Genomic DNA, 23880 nt, shown 5'->3' on the forward strand with positions numbered 1-23880 from the left:
CGGAGTAAAATTCTCCTTGTAACTGCTGATTTGCTTGAAAAAGAAACCATCCGAGAAAGTGATATGCAGCTGGAAAATCTAAAACTCAAAACTCAGGAGAATTTCTTCATTGTCGCAGGACCAGTCCTAAAGAAAAATTTGACCAAAGCATTTAAATTCTTGTCCATCTGAGATGCCTTCCAAAAATAGGAGCTGGAATGGGAGATTGCATTCGTCGCTTGTGCAGACGACTTGGACGGATGGGAATACAAGATCAATATGCTGCCACATGTCACTATGGAAGAGGTCAACATGATTGTGTCCAAATTCATTGAACACACTGTTGCTCGTGAGGATAAGGATGTGCCTTCCTAAGAGATGGCTAATCATGCCACTTGTCAGCATGCATTGGTTTCTAGTGTCATTTTGGGAAACTCTATCTAGGGTTGTGTTGTCTTAATCTCAGTCGTTGATATTAGATCGAGCTCGGCCTTTCATTTGTTTTCAGAAACTCTATATAAACTCTCATTCTCTCATTTTCATTTTGTTGTGAAGAGATTTATGAAATTGTTGCTTAGAGCTACTTGAATAATAAAAAGTTCATTTGCAGATTTTGCTTTGAAATCTTATTGTTATTTAGTGGTTGCATGGTTGCATACTTTCTTCAACAGTAGAATAGAATAGATTTGCTTTCAAAATTGTTAGATGAATGAAGGATTTGATAGTTTAGATTGGTGAAACTTTGCTCATACTTTCTTTGGAGTTCATAGGAATAGCTTAGAAGTAGCATAGAACTTCGGAACCCTTGTCCTTTTTTGAGGAAGTCCAAAATCTGAAAATCCAAAAGCCAAAAAAAAAAAAAGAGAGAATTCATTGTTATATTTGTCTAAGTCCCAAATTGTGAATGATATTTGTTGAGTGTAAGTCCGCCTTGTATTTCAGCATATATAACCAAGGAAGCTATCCAACATAAAGTCGCCCGTTCGCACATATAGACCTTGGAGTCGCCTTGTGGTCTTTCTCGCAATCTTGGCACAAGTAGTGTTTTTGTTCAGGAGAGGATAGAGTATCCTTGGATATTTTATTCTAATGTTCGGTGAATGATAGAACTTACACCAACATAAATTAAGTTAAAGAGGGAAAGTAATTTAAATATTAAAAGTTCCCTTTATTAAAGTATGTGGAGACATGAATGTTAAAGGGAAAAAGTATATCTTTTATCCCACATTGGCTGGAAAGTGTGTGAGCTCTCCCAAGAAAGTTATAAAAGGTTCTTAAGAGCTTATTTATGGATATGCCTGGTTTATTATTTTCTCTTGGAGAATTTGGGAGCTTTGGCTTTCAGCAGGTTTGAGGATGGGAACCCTCGAGCTTGGAGGCAGTGGACGGAAACCCATTGTTAGTTGGAGATATCATTTAGGTATCTCACTTCTATTTCACATTTCTGGAAATGAATATTGTAAGGTACCTTTTCTGTTTCTACTATGCATTTTGGTAGGGCTTGAATATTGTGAAGGAGTTTGGATGCCCGACTCGTTGAGCTACATGTTGGACATTGTTGGGTGCTACAGTGACGTGAACAATGCATGAACAGTGCATGAATAGTGTCATGAAACACATCAGTCTGCTGTCCACAAGATTTCGATGATCTACTTGGCACTTCATTGACACATCTTGCATCTAGGGTTTCAGCACCCTATTCCTAGGCTTGGACACATATCTTTGGAGGATTTTGTGCCTGAAGGACACATTGAACTTTGGATATGTTGATGATCCGTCTATGTAAAGTATTTGCATGTTGTTGAGACATTTCTATAGGTTTTATATGTCTGAAAATTACTGTAACAGACCTGATAAACATTGTACTCAGATCTGATAAGACGATAAACAAGTGAAGTTGATAGTGAGAAATTGTTGTTTTGGTTTATGCACTCTGTGTTATCAATTTTGTATGTTCTTCTATGTTTGGCATTGTAAACATACATCAAACACAATCAAAACTCAGAAATAAGACATCAGAGAGCTGGCATGCCAAGTGTTTGACAAAATGTCAAATCTACTAAATGGAAAAAATCATACCAAAATTAGTTGGGGTTCTTACAATGGTATCCTTTGCAATTTTGTTTGAGTAATTAATGTTGTTATGTATGAATGAGAGTCTTCTTAACAATCATATGAGCATATGTGCAAACAATCCCAATCAGCGAAAGACATATTACTAAGAGCAGCAAATTGTGTGATAAATTGTCTAATCCATTAAGGTAGAATTGTTGCAAAAAATTTGGTTGCAGACCAGGGGTGGTCTTTACAAACCCTTGCAGGAACATACGGTTTCAGACCTCAGCCAAAGACATATTACTAAGAGCAGCAAACTGTGTGATAAATTGTCTAATCCATTAAGGTAGAATTGTTGCAAAAAATTTGGTTGCAAACCAGGGGTGCTCTTTACAAACCCTAGCAGGAACGTATGGTTTCAGACCTTTAGAGAGGCTAATCAGTCCTCATATGAATCTGATAATGCAGATCAGACCCAGGGCATCATACTTAGGTGAATTTCCAAGCTCTTCAAGGTCAATTTGCTGTCCCAGAATTAGCTCCAGATAAATCAGCTGATTAGGGTATGTAACTGTGAAATCCACTGAATAAAAGCTCATAAATTTCTTTTATTGCATGTGTATAATTGCTGTCCTATTTCCTTTCAGTATTCTTTATTATTGTATTGCATTTTCAATTCCAAAATCAGCAAAAACCCAAAAAAAAAAATCTTTAAAACCAAAAAATACAAAAAAATCATTGAAAAACAAAAAGAGACCAGCAAGCATCAAAACCAAAAGAAATTCAGAAAAAAAAAAACCGTAGATTTGGGGTGGGACACTACAGACAGAATGTCCCATTCAACAACTTGCAATTTCTCAATATTTTCCTAGACAATCTTTGGAATTTGGTATCACTTGCAATCTCAATAATTCATCTGTTCCCAAAAACTATATAGGCTCTAGGCTAGCCAAAATGTTGCCACATGAAGAAATACCTGCAGTCAAGACACATTCCAAGTTTCCAACTCTATTGGACAACTGATGGGTATCCTGGATTTTTTGTGCTCATGAAATGTTTCGAGAGAATTCATGTTAGACGGGAGGAGCTGAAATAACTATTGATTTTTTTTTTTTTGAAAAAATATCAATTAAGAAAGAGTACACCTAATTGTCCCCAGGATGAGGACACCTAACCTCATCAAGTAGTGTTCCCATTACACATACTCGATTTCCCCAAGGACAAGGGAGAGCTGGGAGACATTCCTTGTTGTACCCATGTCCCTAGGCCAATGTAAGGGATGTGGATATACAGCTTGGGGATGAAAATGCATCCGTGTATTTATGTAAATTACCTAACATTTTTGAAACTATATAAGTATTTGCTAGATGAGAAAATATCTAGCCACTTTGTTAGGCCGTAATTAGGAATAAAACATTTAAGTTATTGTTATGTCATTTTTGTTATGTTTTGAGTCGGCCGTGTGGGTTCCCGTGTCATTTACAACGGTCGGTACCTCGGCCAACTGCCAGATAGTATATATTGCCATGTAGGGGAACCCCGGCAATAATGTTGATGTACTGAACATTTTTGGAATGCAATAAAGAATATATTTTTTTGCCATATTATTGTGACCGTTACTTAATCAATGCTCTGGATATAATTGTAATTGTTGGTTAGATGTTTTGTATGCATTTATTGTTTATTCCGTGAACTGGAACAACTCATTGTAGGGAGTAAACATTTTGGCGCCGTTGCCGATTCGAACTCCGGAGATCAATATGGCGGCAAGCGGTAACCACTAATGGGCCGACCATTTCAACAGCAGTTAATAGTCACTAAAGGTGACACACACGAAGAGCCCACGCAGGCGGAAGGTAGGGAGGATCAACTGACGGCGGATTTAGTGGAACTGTGGGACGTTTCCGTCACTCTGTACATGCAGAGGGAAGCTCGGGAGAGAGCAGTCCCTAAGGGCACGGTACATGAGGAACTCACAGTAAATTCTGTCGTGTTTGATATTTTGGGGAGCCTTCCTAGACTGCTAGCACGGAACCTCATTGAACGGCAAGAGCAGAGGGAAGAAATCAGTCGGGAACGTCGTCGGCAGCAAATCCTGGAGCAGTACGAAGAAAGGAGCCGTAGGGAAGAGGAAGAGAGGGATATGAGCAGACGTCGTACCCCTGGCAATTAATGCCCCTACATATCAACAAAGACCGACAGTGTGACACCAACGGAGGAGTAGGCAAGGGGTCGGTACGAAGATCCCTACGTATCAGAGAACAAAACGAGTGGAGACATCGACTGAGGAAGATTACTGAAGGCTTGGAGAGTCCGGAAAGGCAGAGCAAGAGTCGAAGCGTGAGTCGGAGCCGGAGTCAGGAGAGGCAGAAACTGCGTACATGGAACCAGTTGGTAGAGGTTGCGAGCAACCTACCACTGTCGGACGTAGCGGAGGACGATCTCGCCGACCAGGCCACTCACTTGATGTCTAGTGAAGAGTCTAGAACTCAGTCCGAGAGCAATCCATCAGAGCACTCCGACCGCGACGAAGGGGTTGTATGGGACTTGCAGGGTGAGGTCGCCGAACTCTTTGAGAATAACCTGTACCGAATTGGAATTTGTCCCTCAAGGAATACTCAAAAATAGGAGGGTCAGACCCAGAAACCCCGTGAAGGAGGGAGTATAGGAGTGAAGGTGACCAAAGCGCGGAGGACCCGTAGAAGGCTCGTGGATGGAGCAATACGGTCTGATCCAGTCAAACGTGTACGGTTCCTTCCAGGCATATAATACCTTCCAAGCGGCACATAAAACCCTCCAGACGAAGACAATGGCACACACCCCAAAGAAATAGAAGCTTCCAAGATTCATGGGAGACAAGTCAAAGAACCCCATACGACACTGCAAGACATGCATAATCATCTGGGAGGCAAACAACCAAGACGACCAGGATTACTGGTTGAAGGCATTTCCGGCCACCCTTCGAGGGATAGCAATTGACTAGTACACGGACCTTGATGCCCAACATAAAACGTCATGGAACAATTTGAAGAAGGCCTTCCCGGAGGAATTCAAACTCCCACGTGACGACAATGAAATTGTGGTAGAGATTTACAATACCAAACAGGGAAAAAGTGAAAGTGTCCGGGCATATAACCGAAGGTTGAAGGAACTATTGAACAAAATGGAGAACCAGCTGGTAGATGGGCTGAAGAAGAGATGGTTTGTCGAAGGGTTGGTATTGTCCCTCAGGCAGAAGATGAAGGTGGTCCCTCTACCATCATATGATGAAGCTTACAACCGAGCGATGGATATTGAAAGCGAGAGTAAAACATCGAAGGGGAAACGGAGCGCAAGTGATGATGACAATACGTACGGAAGTAGCAACGGCGAGTCCAAAATCGTACAAGCTCTTCGGAAGGACATGTTGCAAATGATGGAGTTGAAGGCTGATAAAGAAAGTGGCAGAGACGGCAAAGAACTCTAGTGCACCGATTGCAAGGCAAAAGGGCATACGAAGGGAACATGTTCAAAGAAAGCTTTTTGTGACATCTGTCAGGTACTAGGCCATCCACCAAGGAATGCCCGTACAATTTAAAAACACGGAGCACACAAATGCTCTATACTCAAGGTGAGCAAGCTACTCCACCAGCCACACCACCTAAACAATGAGCAAGCTCGGAGGCTTCACCAGGAGGATACCGCAATAATCGGCACAGGAACAATCGTTCCAATAATAACACGCCAAGGAGCAAAATTCAATATGATGCAAAAGGGCGGCCCATGATCCAATGTCGGAAATGTAATGAGTGGGGCCACTTTGCTCGGGAATGTCAGAACGAGAACAATGGTGAAGGTTTGTTGTGCAAATGGTGTGGTCCTAGAAATCATGAGGACAGTGACTGCCCGAAACAGAAGGGAGTAAATATGTTGGACATGAAGGAGCAAGACAAGGAGGTAATGGCAATCACAAGATTGCAAAGTAAGAAGGCGGTGTACCCCGATCCCTGTATGGAGAAGGAGAGACTCCAGGAAGCAAAGGCCGATGTGGAACACGCGATGGCGGAAGAACGTAGGGCCTCACACAATATTGCCAGTACCCCACTCCGGTCAGACTCCGAGAAAACTATCATCAAACAAATGTTGCAAAACACCATACCCATACACATGTCTGACCTTCTGCAAACAATGCCACAATTGAAGATGGCTCTTACAAACATAGTTGGTGACAACATTGCCAACCAGGAACACTGTCAGATGGCAGCAAAACCATCTGGCACAGACCCCATGGCAGCAACAAAATTACCTAGTACATCTACTATAGACCCCATGCTGCTCAACGTAAGCATTGGTCAGAAGTCGACCGTGGCCGAGATGGAGATAATGGGACAGAAATTGACGAACAACATTGTTGACGATGGCTCCGGAGTGAACATGTTACCGGAGGAGACATGGAGGGGTTTGGGTAAGCCAACTCTCTAACCACCAACATTCCACCTGGTCAGTGCCGACCAACATGGAATCAAGCCCCTAGGGACACTCATGGCACAAAAAGTTGTTGTCGGTACCCAGCACTTCTTCCTTGACTTCGTGGTCATACCGTTGGAGAAGGCGGCCTACGACGCCCTTCTAAGAAGGGGTTGGCTGATTATGGCGAAGGCGAACCACAACTGGAAGAAAAACTCTCCATCGAGAGTGAAGGCCGAAAGTACATGATCGACTTAAGGAATCAAGTCGTAAGCGAGGAATTGGCGTCGTCTGATTCGAACTCAGATGACTCGCACAATTGGGAATGGGGCTCATAGAACGGCCAGAAAAGGATGGAACCCGATGATGAGGGGGCTTTGGAACTGGAGGGATGCTTAGAGGATGAAACAAGTTCCCTCGCCTGGCTCTTCCATTGGAAGATGGAAGACTATGAAGTATTTCACCCCGATTGCCACATGTTGCAGATCTGCGAGATCGAGAAATCAAGTGCAAGTACGGAAGATGCAACTTTTCCTCCAGAGTATGGGGAGTGGCTGATACACCCGCACACCGGTTCGAACGGGACAAAGTCATCAAGTACGAGGAGTCCAATGTGAAGAAAGTGAATTTGGGGAATGAGGCCGATCCGAAGGTAATCCTAGTCAAGGACGATTGGAACCCCGTGCTGAAAGCGGCGGCATTTAAAATTTTCCTGGAGTACAAGGATGTGTTAGCGTGGATGTACAAGGACCTGAAAGGGATACCCCCGGAACTGTGTGGACATAGAATACCTCTCGTACCAGGTGCCCAACTCGTACGAAGGAGGCCACACAGAATGAATAAGAACTATGCAGCAAAGGTAAATGAAGAAATTGAGAAGATGTTGGAGGCCAGAATCATCTTTAAGGTAGAAACTAGCGACTGGGTATCGCCAATTGTCATCTCCCTAAAGAAGGAAGCAAATCAGATCAGGATATGTGTGGACTTTCGATGCTTGAATGCCGTTACTATAAAGGATCCGTTCCCAATTCCGTTCACCGACAGCATTTTGGAGGAGGTAACAGGCCACGAGATTTACTCATTCCTAGATGGATTTTCTGGATACAACTAGATTAGCATTGCCGAAGAAGATAAACTGAAAACAACATTTATAGTGGAGGATGGAGTATATGCATACAATCGCATGTCGCTCAGACTGTGTAATGCTCCAGCCACCTTCCAGTGGATTATATTGCACATCTTTGACGGGATGTCGGTTGGAAGCTTCAAGGCATTTTTGGATGATTGGTCTATTTGCAACAAGCAAGAAACTCATTTGAACGCACTCAGGGAGTGCATGGAGAGGTGTAGGTGGGCCCGGCTGGCCCTGAATCCCAAGAAGTGTCGATTCATGGTACCGCAGGGTAAGCTGTTAGGGCACATTGTGTGCAAGGAAGGGCTGAAGACGGACCCCGACAAGGTATTGGTAATTGTAAACATGGAGAGTCTAATGGATGTCACGGGGGTAAAATCCTTCCTAGGACATGTTGGCTATTATAGGAGATTTATCAGAAGTTTTGCACAGGTGTTGTGCCCTCTAGATAAGTTGACAAGAAAAGGTGAACCATTCACGTGGGGAGCAGAACAGGAGGAATCATTCAAGGAATTAAAATCCCAATTGGTGAGTGCACCAATCTTCGCATACCCTGATTGGGACAAGGAGTTCCATGTCCACGTGGACGCCTCCAACTTCGCCATCGGTGCCACTCTAGCACAAGTAGGCATACAAGGGTTGGACCACCCTATTTTTTTCACTAGCCATCTGCTCTCCAAGGCCAAACGGAACTATAGTATGATAGAGAGTGAGGCTCTTGGGATGGTGTACTTAGTGCAGAAGTTCCGCCGTGTACTAAAGGAAGCTCATGACAGATTGGTCAGGGGCCACATGGGGCCTGATGCTACCGCACATAAGGTTTTGTTGGCAAGACTGCGGTGGTCGACCTTGCACACTAATGCACAGGAATGGGTGGTCGGATGTGACACATGCCAGCGTATGGGGAAGCCTCTTAAACGGGACTTCATGCCCCTGTTCCCCTCCCAGCCACAGGAACTGTTTGAAAGATGGGGATTGGATTTTGTAGGACCTCTCAAGCTGAGCAATATGCATAGATGCCGGTACATTGTGGTAGCCACGAAGTACCTAACAAAGTGGGTCGAGGCTAGAGCTCTGTCGGACCATTGCCATAAGTACGGCGAGGTTCTTGTACGAACAAATTGTGACTAGGTTCGAGATCCCAACTCAAATCACAAGTGATAGAGGGGTTCACTTTGTTAACCAGGTCATCCGGACAATGACGGCCAAGTTTAAAATCTTTCACAACCTTTCAAGCTCGTACTGCCCCCGAGCGAATGGCCAGGCAGAAGCCACAAATAAAGTGTTGGTGTCTATCATTTATGAATCCTATGCAGTGGAACGGGAGGATAGGGAGGAACGACTGCCAGCAGTATTATGGATGTACCGTACCACATACAAGGTGACCATGGGCCATACACCATTCTAGCTCATGTACTGCCAAGAGGCGGTGGTACTGGCAGAGTACATAGTACCAAGCCTACGGATTGTTGTTGATAACCGGTTGGGAGATGAGGAGAGTTTGCATGCTTGATTTATGAACCTCACCAAGCTAGATGAACGTCGGATGATGGCACAATGGGTGACGAAAGTGGCCCAATGTCAGCGGAAGTACTGGCACGACAAACATCTCCGACGGGCAAACTTTTGTCCCGGACAATTGGTCCTCAAGTATAACGGTCGCAACGAACTTCGTCCTGGGAAGTTCAAAGTTCGTTGGTTGGGGCCCTATAAGATCAAGGAAGTGGGGAAGAATGGAGCAATGAAACTGTCTACCCTGGATGATAATCCAATTCGCGACCCTGTCAATAGCTCGAAATTGAAACTGTATTGGGAACGTGATAAACCAATCCTATCAATCAACATGTTGGGATATGCCACAAAAGGAAACTAGACCATTGGAAGAAGCAAAGACGTAGAGGAGGACCCCGTGGTCGCTGCAGAACCTTACAGACATGACGAAGATTGGGCTAAGCCGCTTATGTTCATAGAAGAGCAACTTGTACCGAAGCAAGTTGAAGGCATCGCGGTGCCTAGAATTCACAAGCACTTGACAAATGCCTATTTTGGTGATCCGGCAACATGGATAAGGATCACGGGACACTGGAGAAAGAGGGCTCCGTAGAAAGGTCTCAACGAAGGCTATATTGCATACTACATTGACGAGGAAGCGGAGGCAAAACGGAAGGCGGAAGTCACCGAGAAGATAGAGGAGTCAATCGACCTGGAGGAGATAGACTTGGAGGAGTACAGTGCAACCTTGGGACCATGTCTGAAAATGGTACTAAAAGCCGAAGATCTGTTTGTGATAGCGCTACAACATGGCGAGCAGGAAGCCGGCCCCAATACATTTTACCGGGTGATCCCTAACCCTGCGAGCCCACCACAAGTCGATGACGAAAAAGTGACATGGTACGAACAGTATGGAGGTCGATACATAGATGGAAGCTATAAAGGGGTAGGGCCAGCACCATTGGTAGATAAAATATGGGACCTGGAATATGTGGGCACGTGTTGTCCCAAGGAGTGTTATAGGAGACTACTGCATGTATGTGCATGGCTGCATGACTCGGAGATCAAAGTAAGACCTCAGGGAGATCCCACAGGAGTGAAAAGGAAAGTGCAAGACCTGTGCAATGGGGATGATGCCGACGGAGGACCGAGCAAGAAGATAAGGAAGGAAGGAAATTGCAATGAAATAACACTGAGGAAAAGGGTGAAATGTCGGGTGAGGAAAGCCAAGTTGCGTAAACCAAAAAAGACAGTACGAGCCACGGAGGAAAAGGAGATACATTCAAGGGCACAGAAAAGCAATAAAATAAGTAGCCGGTCGAAACAAGTTGCCCGGTACTGTGGCCAATTAAAGGTATGGAGGCTAAAATTCAAATATTCTTGCCAAGTTAGGAAATTAAAAGAGCATTTTAAAAGGAAAATATTAAAGAAGGAAAACATAAGGCAAGTATTAAAAATTAAAAAGAATGAGTTGGGGAAAATTGAAAAATTGAAACAAAGGGCGATTATTATAAAGTTAACAAGAGAAAAATTGAATATGGTGAAAAAAGATTATTTTATAAAAAATTATTGGAATTTGCCCTAACCCTAAAAGTAAAGAAGCTGTATAAATTCTTCTACCTAACCATTTTAAGCACATTAGGCAAGTGGAAAAATCTTGACAGCAAAGTGCAGTACGAATTACTGGAGGAGTTGAATCTATGGGGGGTCGTACAACTAAAGAAGACAGGATCGTACGGATCCGTACAACCAGAATCATCACGATCGGGAGAGCAACCGTACGGATTCCATACGGAAAAGACAGCTATGGAAGAATACATGATGAAAAATCTGTACGATAATTCCCGTATGGAATTTGGCACACTGGGACACCCGTACGGGTTTAGTACGGCCATTGCAGCGGACAGGAACAACACGGCGGGAAATCCGTACAAGGGCAAAAATCAGAGCGTCGAACGAGATTCGTACGATGATTGTATGGAATTGGCAGAGGAGTACCAAAAAAATCCGTACAGACGAAAGCCAGGAAGGAGGAGGTGGCGGGTCATACAGCATTCGTACAGAAGCAGGAGGTGAGGGTCAGTACGGAGTCTTTGGGCGGCCATCAAATCCGTACAACTATACAAATTAGACGCCAGGAGGTGAGAAGACGAATTGCAGAAATCCGTACGGAATTGAGTGAAATCCGTACAGCCCTGGTCAGTAGAAGATTCGCAACAATCCGTATGAGGTTGGCTGAAGGGATTTCGTACAGTGAGAGGGGAGAAAATCCGTACAGTAGGTACAAGGAGGAATTTGGCGAGCTTTGAATAGAAAATAGTTTCGGCACCAAAAATTCGTACACACTAAATGCGTACGGTTGGCACGGCTGGAGGGGACAAGAAAAATTCCTGTACGCCGAAGACAGCTGGCAGAATTCACGTAACTGCGGGAACAGTTGGGGTAACAGTTTTGACAACAACATTGTAGATTCAGCGAGAGAATTGACATAGGAATTGCAACATATAAAAATTGATCCAGGTATGTCGAGGATGAGTTTTGGAAACCCCAGCGACAAAGGCACAGTCATTTTCGTAGGGAACATGGCCACACCAAAAAGCAACAAAGGGAAGAAGGTGCAGGCGTGTGTGCAGAGAGATGAGCCCATGACTGTACAGTCTTTGACATGGGAGGGGTTGAATGATAGCGACTGCAAGGCATGGTGGGAGGAGACGAACGACACCAACATTATTAAAATGAATTTGAAGAGAGCAGGGGTCGACCACATTCTGACCATGCCTGTCTTCAACATCAAGAAATTTGAGCATGTACTGAAGGGAATGGTAGCAAGATATCATAGGCATATACACAGGTCCATGATACAATATGGGGGATGTCATCTCACCATTTCTTATTTCGCCGCCGAGTTTGCCAGAATTTTTGGGATTCCGAACCAAGGCAGCCCTGTCATCAAGAGGAAGATGACATTGGAACAAAAGCAGAAATTGGTTCAATTGGTTTGTCGAGGGGACCTGACACAAGATGAACAGGATAGTATATGGAAATCTGGCAGTAGCCGCGATGTGAAGCGAACATTTCTGGCGAATGCGAAATGGCGATGTATCATGGGCATCATCAAAAGCAGACTGACAGGAGCAAGTCGGGGGTCAGACATCGTCGTGTGGATGTTGTACTTGATGAACGGGCTGCAAAATGGCACGGTCTTCAATTGGGCGTCATTCCTTTCTGAGTGCATCCGCGAATGTCTAGGGCTGCAGCACAAGGTTTTTTATATGTTACACCATGCCATTGCCATGTTTTTGGATGTTGTTCGTACAGGAGTGCCCCCAGAGAAGAGGGGTGACTTGCAACCGTTAGCCAGACTAGAGCCATATAAACCCCCCATCTTTTATTGGACGCATCTGGACATCATGACAACCATCGGGGAACCACAGAGGAAAAGATGATGGCAAAATGTGGGGCAATCTCCCAGTGCAGGCAGCAAGGATAGTGAAGATGTCGTGGAGGCATCCTCATCAAATGAAGAGAGTGGAGATGATGACACTTTTCGCTTGGTTCCAGCCGCAGGTCGACTACCAGACGAGGTTGGAACGGGAGGTGGTGATAATCCAATGGCCGAGGATGTGACAGAAGGGGTAGGAGACAGTAGCATGGCCATGGAAGTGATGGTGACCGAGAATCCTCTTGACAAACCATATGTGGTTGAGCAGACGAAGGATGACCAGCCCCGGTGATTGATGTGGTGGACATAGAGGCATCACCGCCACCACCACCTAGGGTGACCTCTAGACGGGAGGAGGTCGTTCCACAGTTGAGTCCCACCCATGCTGACCACCAGGAGCAGACAATCGACTCTTGGCTGTTGGAGACCCTCGAAGTACGAGTGGAGAAATTGCCAAAGTTGTCGCCGTCACCTGGCGGGTATGGAGAACTTGATACTAGCAATCTGCAGATTGGTGGTGTGGAATCTGACGGAGGGAGGGATCTCCAGACTCATGGGACAACTGGGGAGCATACATTGCACCGAGGAGTTCAGGAAGGAGGGGGGGAATCATACTCTCCTCACACAGAGGAACTAATACTTCGGTTGAAGAAGCCCGACCCCGCAAACCCATTTGGCACTATGTAGAGATGTGCGTCCCAGTTGGAGGGAATGGTGAAGTTCCTGAGTGACGTCGGCCACATTGTGAAAGGTGTGGAAGGTGGACATGATCCGAGGATAGCTCAAGTGGCCGAGCGCCTTTTGTCCTTTGTCAAGGAGGATTATGAGGGGGAATTCTTTTGATGTTTCACAGCCAAAGGATGGCCAAAGTTAGAGACCCCTGAGATGACTGATGCTTGGATGAGGAATATGATTGTGACAGAGGAGATTGGGATTTATGGTTCTATGTGTGGAATGGAGACGGCCTTTCAGGCCCTAGTCTTGAAATATCGGAGGACGGCAGTGGTGAGGATGGAAGCCATGAAGGCCCAGCGGGATTAGGCAGTGCAGGAAGCCGAGGGTGTCAGGAAAACATTGGCCCACCACATTCAGCAGAGTCAGACACAATTAGCTCAGGAGCACTCTCGGATTACCGCGTTGGAGGAGACAGTTGCCAAGAACGTTCAGGAGTTGGAAGTGAGTGGCAAGGCGAAGGATGAGCTGGCAGCTAAGGTGGCAGGATTGGAGGCTAGACTCGCCGAGAAAGAGCAGCAGTTGCAGGAGCAGGGGCAGGAACTTCAGAGAGCCCGCAACAAGATTGTTGAGGCTGCTCATGTGGTTAAATTGGCACGAGAGCGGGAACTGGCAGCCACACAGCGTCTCCAGCGAGCGGGCACATCTCAGTCATCTGTACTTCCAAGGACGCCCTCTCATCCCTCTCCACATTAGTTTCAGTTGCTTCCATCAGCTTCCATTTGTTTGTCGTCTGGAAGACGACTTCTTTTTTGGGAGGGCTGATGTTAGGCCGTAATTAGCAATAAAACATTTAAGTTATTGTTATGTCATTTTTGTTATGTTTGGAGTCGGCCGTGTGGGTTCCCGTGTCAGTTATGACAGTTGGTACCTCGGCCGACCACCAAATAGTAAATATTGCCATGTAGGGGAACCCCGACAATAATGTTGATGTACAGAACATTTTTGAAATGCAATAAAGGATATATGTTTTTGCCATATTATTGTGACTGTTACATAATCAATGCTCTGGATATAATTGTAATTGCTGGTTAGATGTTCTATATGCATTTACTGTTTATTCCGTGAACTGGAACAACTCGCTGCAGGGAGTAAACACACTTAATTTTTAGAAATTTTTGGGAATCATAAGCTATGATTTATGTATTCTGCATTCAATTCAAAACTAAAAAATAATCATAAAGATGCATAGAGTTTTCTTAAGACCAAATAATTTAAACAAGAATTATTTTAACCCTATTAAACCTCAATTTTATCTTACAAATCTTATAATATCAAGCTTACACCTAATTTCATTGTAGTTTATGGCAACTATGCTCTAGACTCACAAAATGCACAATAGAACTCACCATGGCAACCTCGCCCTTCAGCATTGAAGGTATGCCCTCTTCCCAGCCACAAATCATTTTGCTCTTCCCCAAAACCAACCTTTTTGGAAAGCCACGACCTGTTGTGCTCCAAAGAAAATTTTCCAATAAATCTTATAAGAATAAGAGAAATTAAAGCAAACAAGTCTTTATAGGAATTATAAATACAAGTCCAAAAACAAATTAATTTCAAGAATGCTGTTCCAAAAATTATGTAGATTATAGAACTATATATAATAAGAACAAATAGCTATTTATGACAGAAGAAAAGTAAAACAATACAAAACAAGGTGTTTGACTGAAAAACTTGCTACATTGAACAAAATAAACCCCTTCACATACCATGAAGGTTAAGATAGAATCACATTAATTAACCATGATTCTGCTGAAGATGACTTCATACTCAATAGCAGAAAGGGAACCTTGGGTCAATTAGCTTTAATTCAAAATTCAAACAACTACCCAAAATATAAGGATGTTACACAAAACTACAACTAGGTCTTGAAATTTTAGAGGTAAATGTGATTCAAGTTGTGTTTGGACCTTGATGTTATCCATAGTCCAACACTGAACATAGAAAAACCACTAATATTAGGGAAACTGATGCATGATTATTAGAAATGGTTTCTTGAAGTGAAGTCTTTGGCATCCCTATAATCTAACCTGTAATCAAGTTAAATTAACCAGAACTAAGTCTTGAAATTTACTTCTACAATGTGATCCTAGCTGTGTTTGAATCTTGATTTGTCAGATTGTGTTCAGTCACAATCCAAACACTGATGTAATGGCCTACCCTGTTCTGCACTGATTTTTGGCACTTTTACCCTCTGAGCAGTTTGTCAAACAGTTTGCATGAATGCCAAGATTGAAGTTTCTGTTTGTCTTTTTGGTGTATTGCTGATATGTAAGTGTGATGTCCCCATCCATTACCAAATATCAAACCAGCAATATAAATATATATGATCAAGGAGTGGCAGACCTTGACAACTCCCAAGTAGTTAGTAGACAATTTATAAACAGCAATTAGAAGTTCAAATAGGTAGTTTTGCAATAAAACCAGTGACACCAAAGTATTATCAATGAAAATGTCTTATTCATAAGACTTCACGATTTCCCTATTGAGCACCAAGACAAAATGAAGGGAGTCTGATAGCATGGATATAGCAATACTCATGGATCATAATACGGATACCACACAGAAGTGTACATATCATAGCGAAAATTCTGAGGAACTCTTATATTCATCAATCATAAATAAAGACAAATCCTCATCGATATCACTATCAGACAAAGGAAGACATCATAAGCACCCGTCAGTATTATCACTGTGAAGAGAAGATAACACAGAGAGAATAATCAAGCATCGTTTACCATTGACTTGCTAAGCAAATCAATCTGCAATAAGTCACTATGTTACTACCAGCAAGCATATCAATGTATATCATAAGCATCACTTAAAGTTCTCTTAATGTTGCTTTGGATTGATCATATCAAACAAGAAGAAAATATATTATCACTGCATAAGAAGGATCAATTAAGGATCAATCAAGGATGATTAAGTTAACAACAAGTGAAGAAACCAATGAATATCAATTAGACAAGAGATAACAAATAATAATTAACCATGGAAGGCAGTAATTAAACAATTAATTATGAAAGGCAATTTGCATAATAAACCGATTTGTATAAAACCATGGAATTGTCTTTTATTTGCATCTACATCTGGTATTGGATTGCTCTTGGAGCAAGATATATCATCGCTATAAGTGATAGAAGCACAATTTAGCCTATTCCTTAGTGTCATATCAGAGACAGCTATCAGCAACATTGATTGCACACTTCATATTGTTATAGCAGAAGTGCAGATCAGATATATAGCCAAGATCATCTTGCATAAATCCCATCAATATATCAGAGATAGCAGTGATACTCTATCATATTGGTAAGTATTATATCATATAACATCATATTATAAGTGGTATCAATTGTAAATCCTAAGGATAACATTTATAAGCAGATCCTTATATATTATTTTTATACTAAGTGGTATCAGTTATCTTTTTTAGAGTCTTTTATTGGAAAGAAGTCTCTTGCAATTGAATTTTTATAGAAAGAAGTCTCTTGCAGTTTATTTGTATGTGATAGTTCCCTAATTCCTAAGAATATACATAAGCGGACATTGCATTTAGTTTTTTTTTTAAAACATTCATATTGTTTGATGCTCATTTTGAGCTTCAAAATAGGCATTTTTCTTCGACGGAGCGTAACTTGGGCCTCAAATAAAAGCTAATTTTGCCAACTCCACAGTGGTGCAGGTCAATCCACCTGATTATTTGAGCAATAAGTTTTCAAATAGAAAGGTTGACTTCAAGCTGCAAAAGGTCAATCCACCGTATATAAAGAGTTTACAAGGCAACGTTCTAAATTAAGAACTAGTCGTTAAAGTGAAAACTAAAAAACTAAAAAGCTTAAAAAGCTAACTATGCATCTTTAATAAAGAAGCAATAGTTTCACTTAACGAACTAAAAAAGCTAAAAAGCTAAATGACCATTAATAAATAACTAAATAAAGCTAGTTAAAATATAATTAAATATTTTAATACCCTCCCTTAATGGTCATTCTATCTACTAACTACCCTACTAAAGACACTGCAGGTCTTTTGATCACAAATGGAAAGAACACTCTGTTGAGACATGGACCAGCTAGGACTCGAACCTAGGACCTTCCATACACAATGCCACTTACGAATGCCACTTACTATAAGTATATGACAAACAAGGCACGGTCAAGCAATGCCTTGATCGGTCATGACCAATCAAGACATTACTTGATCGTGTCTTATTGTTAATACTAATAAACTGCATGTTACGTAAATGTCAATCGGTGTGGAGTATAACCGATAATTATCGGTGTTAAACAATCGCTACCACCCGATAGTATATCGGTGGCTGTCAATGTTAACAGCCGATAGTTATCAGTGGGTTAGCCTTGACAACCGATAACTATCGGTGTAGACAAACACACCAATAACTATCGGTGACTAACATAACACTACCCAATATGCATTCAATATATACTATATGCACCCCGATATAATATGCAACCCGATCTAATGCAATCCGATAATATATTAATCGGAGTCATCATTATGTTAGATCGATATTCATCTAGCTACAAGATTCATTAGATAGATGAACATGAGAAATATGCATAGTATGATTTAATCAATAGTTTGGTCATATACAAATATAGAATGATTATCAAGGATGACTCAATTGCTTGATGGTTTTATCATAGTTATCGATATGATAAATGATTGAATGAGAGACTTCATCTATCTCTCATTCAATCATTTATCTTACCGAAGCTATTATGCATTAACACTCCCTCTTAGCTAGGTAAGATGAATGTAGACAATATATTTAAGCATCATAATTTAATTGATAGTAATCATTTTAGTCATTCATGAGAATCATACCATCTAATCATTTGGTACGTAGCATCACCTAAACACGTGATCCTGAAGTTCATCACATCAATCTTGCGATTGATAGAATATCACCTAAGCATGTGATATCAATATTGCCTACACGCAATACTTAAGGATAATCATATGAGAAAGCTTAATTTCTCACCTTATCCTAGTTGTGATAAGTGCACTAACATTTTATACAAATGTTATATCACCTAATCACATGATATGAAGTATCACCTAGACACATGATACAAATGTCCATCACGTCAATCTTGTGATGACAGGATATCACCTAAGCACATGATATTAGTATTGCCTAAACACGCAATACTTAAGGATAATCATATGAGAAAGATTTAAATTCTCATCTTATCCAAGTTGTGGTATGTGCATTAACATTTCATATGAATGTTTTACCACAACACAATCATGGCTTCATCCATGATCCACCAAAGATCCACCATGATAACTGGTTTGGACATTATAAGATCGTCACCTTATAATGTCTCCATACAAGTGTTCATTATCTTGAGAGATCGTCACCTCTTAGATATGAACCCAGGGGATAAAATCCAAAAATGTCCTGTCATGACAAAGAAGTTTACACATTAAACATGCAAATACAAATTGCAAAGCAAATTACCTTTCTATCATACCTAAACCTTTTCTGAAGTGATCAACCTTCACTCTGAAAGAGGTTTGGTCAGAATATCTGCAGTTTGATCTCCAAGGGAAAACCCTCCTACTCGAGGGAGAAACACCCAGCATAAAAATGTCTTCTTTATATATCAAATATGTCTAGCAATAATGCAAGATACGGGCCCAATATATGTTGCTTCACTCCATGAAGCAAATTTCACAAGAGCAAATCTAATTGGCCTTCTTCAAAGGATCGATTTGCTCTAACTAATATATAAACTGCTCTTCACATAAATTGAATGGATCAGAGAATGAGTTTGCATCTTCTATATATATGAGGGAGGCACCCTTTCACAAGGGGTCGGTCCTCAATGACACCATCTGTCTCTTCACAAGGGTGGCCACTACAGCATCAACACTCCCTCTTAGCTAGGGAGGAATCCTTGTTAATAATATAGTCATGAAATGACATCCACCATGGCTACTCCTAGAGAGTGGAACACGATTCATCACGGTACTCAACATGATGACATCCATCATGGCTACTCCCATGTATGAGAATGCATATGAACACAAGTGCCCATCACAGAGTTGCTCAACGTGATGTTTTCATCTCATCATGACGTTCACCATGACTACTCCCAAAGGGTGGAACAAGGGCCTTCACCTCAAACTTCTCCCTCACAGAGAAGAGTGTATTAACAAGGGCTTGCTCCTCAAACTTATCTCTCACAGAGAAGAATGCATTAAGCATATTTTCATGATGGTGTGGCTCCCTCTGAACCTGATATCGACCTTCTGACCTCCTTGTCTAAGGTTGCTTCTGATGAAATGTTAGACTCCCTCTGAATCTGATATCAACCATCTGACCTCCTTGTCTAAGGTTGCTTCTGATGAAATATTAGACTCCCTCTGAATCTGATATCAACCATCTGACCTCCTTGTCTAAGGTTGCTTATGATGAAATGTTAGACTCCCTCTGAATCTGATATCAACCATCTAATTTCCTTGTCTAAGCTTGCTTCTGATGAAATGTTAGACTCCGTCTGAATCTGATATCAACCATCTGATTTCCTTGTTTAAGGTTGCTTCTGATGAAATGTTAGACTCCGTCTGAATCTGATATCAACCATCTGATTTCCTTGTCTAAGGTTGCTTCTGATGAAATGTTAGACTCCGTCTGAATCTGATATCAGCCATCTGACCTCCTCTTCAAAGAATTAGACCGCAAGGACAAACTGTATGGGTTCTTTCTTCTTCGATAAATACTTACCGCCATCAACTCAGTCCTATGACTACAAGCATTGAGTTCATTCTCCCTTGAATGAAATCTCTTATGCTTCTTGGTCTGTCCTTTCTTTATCTCGAAAGATCACCTGCAAAGCATGACTTATAGAACTCTGGCATGTACTTAGCAAATTCATCACTAGTAGCATAAACAAGAGCCCCTATGATCAACATTGCTTCCTCATGGATTGTTGCACTTTTCTAGGCAAATACTTGTTTATAGATGGGAATGCGAAATCTCAGAATCTCTACTAAAGTCCCCTCCATATTCTTCCTGAATTCTTCATCACAAATAGTACTTCAAAAAACTATAGCCTAAGGAGCAACAAGCTCTTCATCACTTTTAACTGCTTTTGTTGTGATTCTAAAGATGTCCTTCATGTAAGGGGCAAGTTTCTCATAGTACGTTGAAGAAATTGAAACAAGATATTCAAATGTAGCTTGTCCTGTGCGAACACCTACTGACAATGTTGATTCACAAATAACACACATAATGTAATTGCATGAATTAATAACTACATATGAAATTCATGATCATTAATCAAACATGGATTACTTATCTCTTTGTTTATTAGTCTTCCTCGCAATCCAACAATTGTTCATTCCTGATTCTTTGCACTTGAAGATTTAGATCTCATTTGATGGTTGCTCTTTGATACACATACCTTTAGTTGTTGTGTTCATCTGACATAACCAGGATCTGTGAGATGTTGAGCCCATATGCCACGCACAGGACACTCAGCAGTATCAATGTGGCATCGATCTTCCTCAATAATCTTCCCAGCCATGCATTCAAATGAAGACCCTTCTCTGCAAATCTGTACATGCTATGAAAGAGAGCATCGAATTGGTTTTGTCTACAGTAAGATCGTCGCTTCTTATGTCGCTCTAATCCATCAGATTTATGTCAGATTGAGATCTTGCCGCCTCCCTTGAACTTTCGTTGTTGATCAATTTTTTATTTTTTATTTTTATTTTTACTTCGGCAATTTGCTCTAGTTTCATAAAGACATTTGTGACTGCATCTTGTCTACATGTAATTGCATCGTATAGAGGTGTCTATTTCCAGTCATCTTGAACGTCTACTTCAGCTCCCTTCTCAAAAGCAAATTAAACGTATTTGTGTGACCCTGCCGAGAAAAAGGGATGAAGAGGAGTCTCTCTATCTTCATATTTGTTTGGAGTATTTTATCAACTGTTTTCCTCCATCGCACTCCTCCAACAAAAAGTCCTACAACTTTTATAACAGATACACCTTACAACATCTAGGGTTGTCAATGCATTATCTATTAATTAGACTGATCCAACCCGAGCTCCACAATCTAATAAACTCATTACTGCCAATATAACATGTCTTGCCTTCTTTTCCAACCGACTAGGAGCATGGCTACCGGCTACAATGATTAGAAGTTTGTTTAGAAGATCATAATTTCCAATCTGGTTGTTGCTCTTCCATATTGCAATCCTTTGCAGTGTCTGCTTGGAACATGGAAGATCATCTCTCCCACATTTTGACGCTACATACTCTATCATCTTTGTAGCACAACTGTATCCGTAACTGTGTTCATGGGGTGTGTGTACTATGTCATCGCCTCTGCAAAAATAGCAGTCGTTGTTGTCTGATAATAACAAGGTACTGCGAACAGGTGTTCATCCAGAGTGCACTGGTTACTCCTGTGATCTTATGGACATTTAGAGATACATATCCGCCATCAAACTTTGACTTGCAACCTTCCTTATTGCCTTGTTTAATTCACATAGAATCACTCCCTCGTGATCCCACAAAGAACTTGGCTCTTAATGTGCAAACTGCAGTTGATTCCCTGAGAGTAGTGTCGATCTCCTTTAATATCCAAATTGCAATAGAATAGGCAATCGGGATATCCAAATCACCACGCTCAAAGAAGTTCCAACCTAGACAAGGAGTTGTCTGATTGTTTCAACAAATCTGATAGGATCTTCAAATCTAATGACGCTACCCATTAGAAGAATTTTGATGTTGAATATATGCTTGTTTGAATTTTCCACAAAATTGAACAGCCTCAGGTTCGATTTAACCTGGCTCTGATACCATGTTGAGACATGGACCAGCTAGGACTCGAACCTAGGACCTTCCATACGCTGCTGGAGTGCTCTACCACTGAGCTACTGGCCCCTCTTGGATCAATCCATCGTCGGTCTGGGTGTGGCTTATTTCCAACACCAACACACTCTGCTGCGGCGGAGATCCTCCCAGGATCTACAAAGTGTTAATGATCAAGAATACCAGAATCAATCCAACCTAAGGTTGGGTAACACAGAAACCTGAAACCACGATTTTGAGGAAAAATCGGCAAACCCTCCAAAACTGAAGTTACAAATCATCATTTTTGTGGGAAAAAAACGGTAAAAAACCCTAAACAAGACCAAAAACCCTGAAACGATTTTTAAGGAAAAAATTGAACAAAACCCTAAAATGTCGCGCGGCAAAACCCCAAACATCACGCGGTAAAACACTAGACATCACGTGGTAAAACATCAAGCATCACAAAGCAAAACACTAGAAATCACGTGGTAAAACAACAATCCCTGATTTTTTAGGAAAAATCAAGCAAAAACCCTCCCATGAGTTTTTGTGAAGAAAATCAGAAAACCCATCTGATGACAAAATCAAAAAGCTAGAAGGCCGACTCCTTCTCTTAAAAATACTCTACAACATGAGCCTGCACTTGCTCCTGAAACCCTCAATGGTTCGACTTCTGATCAGCCAACCTCTTTCTGCAGAATTTTTGGATATGCCCATGTCCACCACAATAGTGACACGTGAAGTTCTTTGTGAACCCTTCCTCAAAGTTGCCTTGTCCAATCTACTGAGTGGACTCATCTTTGCCCTTGTCCTTGGCAGTAAACGCTTGTTCCGCACTGACACTGTTACTACCAAACTGCTACTTCCATCTATCTTGTTGTAAAAGTTTAGTGCAGAGATTAGGAAACTTCAAATCAACACTAGTAGAAGAGATATTGAGCGTGTCAATGAAATGCTCGTAAGATCGAGGTAGGCTTTTCAGCATGACCACTACCATATCCTCTTCCTCCATGGTGCGGCCAATAGCATTCAACTGGTCACGGATCTCTTTGATCTTCGTAAGAAGTGCCTAGATAGATATCTTTTCATCCATCATGATTGAAAATAGCATACTCTTCAAAAAGAAAGCTCGGCTCTTGTCGGATGTTTCATGAAGATCCTTCAAGAGATCCTAGATCTCTTTCGTCGTTTTACCTAATAGCTTGATGAGCATGACAGCCTCTCGAGTGCGCTCATCAAATTTATCCTGGTTTGGACCTGCTGTTGTAGGTCGAGTAGCCTTGGTCAAAACAATCTGATCAAGGCAACAGTGCTCAAAAATCGTAAGCATGTGTCGTTTCCCGGTGTTGTAGTTGCGGCCGTTGAACTTCTGACTATGTTCCAACATGATGTTGGTCAAAGATGCCATCACGAAAACCGAGGTTGAACGTGGTCAACCTAGTGAAGGCACGAGACAGAAGAATCTGATTTAAAAATCAAAGTAGAAGTAGCTGCAAAAATTATCTGAAATCCTGGAGCGAAATTCAAGGAACAAATCCCGATGCACAAATTTCGAGGTTTGCTGAAAACCCCAGAAATTAAATTTCCTATAGATTTGAACCTTAAAATTTTTCAAAAAAAAATCAGAAAAAAATAATATTCTACAAAAAATAATAGCGGTAAAAAAAACTTGGACTTCGAAAAAAAAACTTGGCGAAAAAAATAGGGCACAAGTAGAAAGTCGAGGCGTAGGCAGAATATATAGACCCACACAAAAAAATCGGGCGCAAA

General features: G+C 41.7%; 1 protein-coding gene across 1 annotated transcript in view; it reads right to left on the minus strand.

Moving 5' to 3' along the window:
• The window catches only part of LOC131074696 (peptidyl-prolyl cis-trans isomerase PASTICCINO1), a 252308-nt gene that overhangs the window by 209906 nt on the left and 18522 nt on the right, over nt 1-23880 (minus strand). The window contains exon 4 of the mRNA XM_058011384.2: nt 14627-14724. Within this exon, the coding sequence (XP_057867367.2) occupies nt 14627-14724 (98 nt within the window). The remainder of the gene's footprint in view (nt 1-14626; nt 14725-23880) is intronic.

The sequence above is a fragment of the Cryptomeria japonica genome, chromosome 4, assembly GCF_030272615.1.
Source record: "Cryptomeria japonica chromosome 4, Sugi_1.0, whole genome shotgun sequence".
NCBI lineage: Eukaryota > Viridiplantae > Streptophyta > Pinopsida > Cupressales > Cupressaceae > Cryptomeria > Cryptomeria japonica.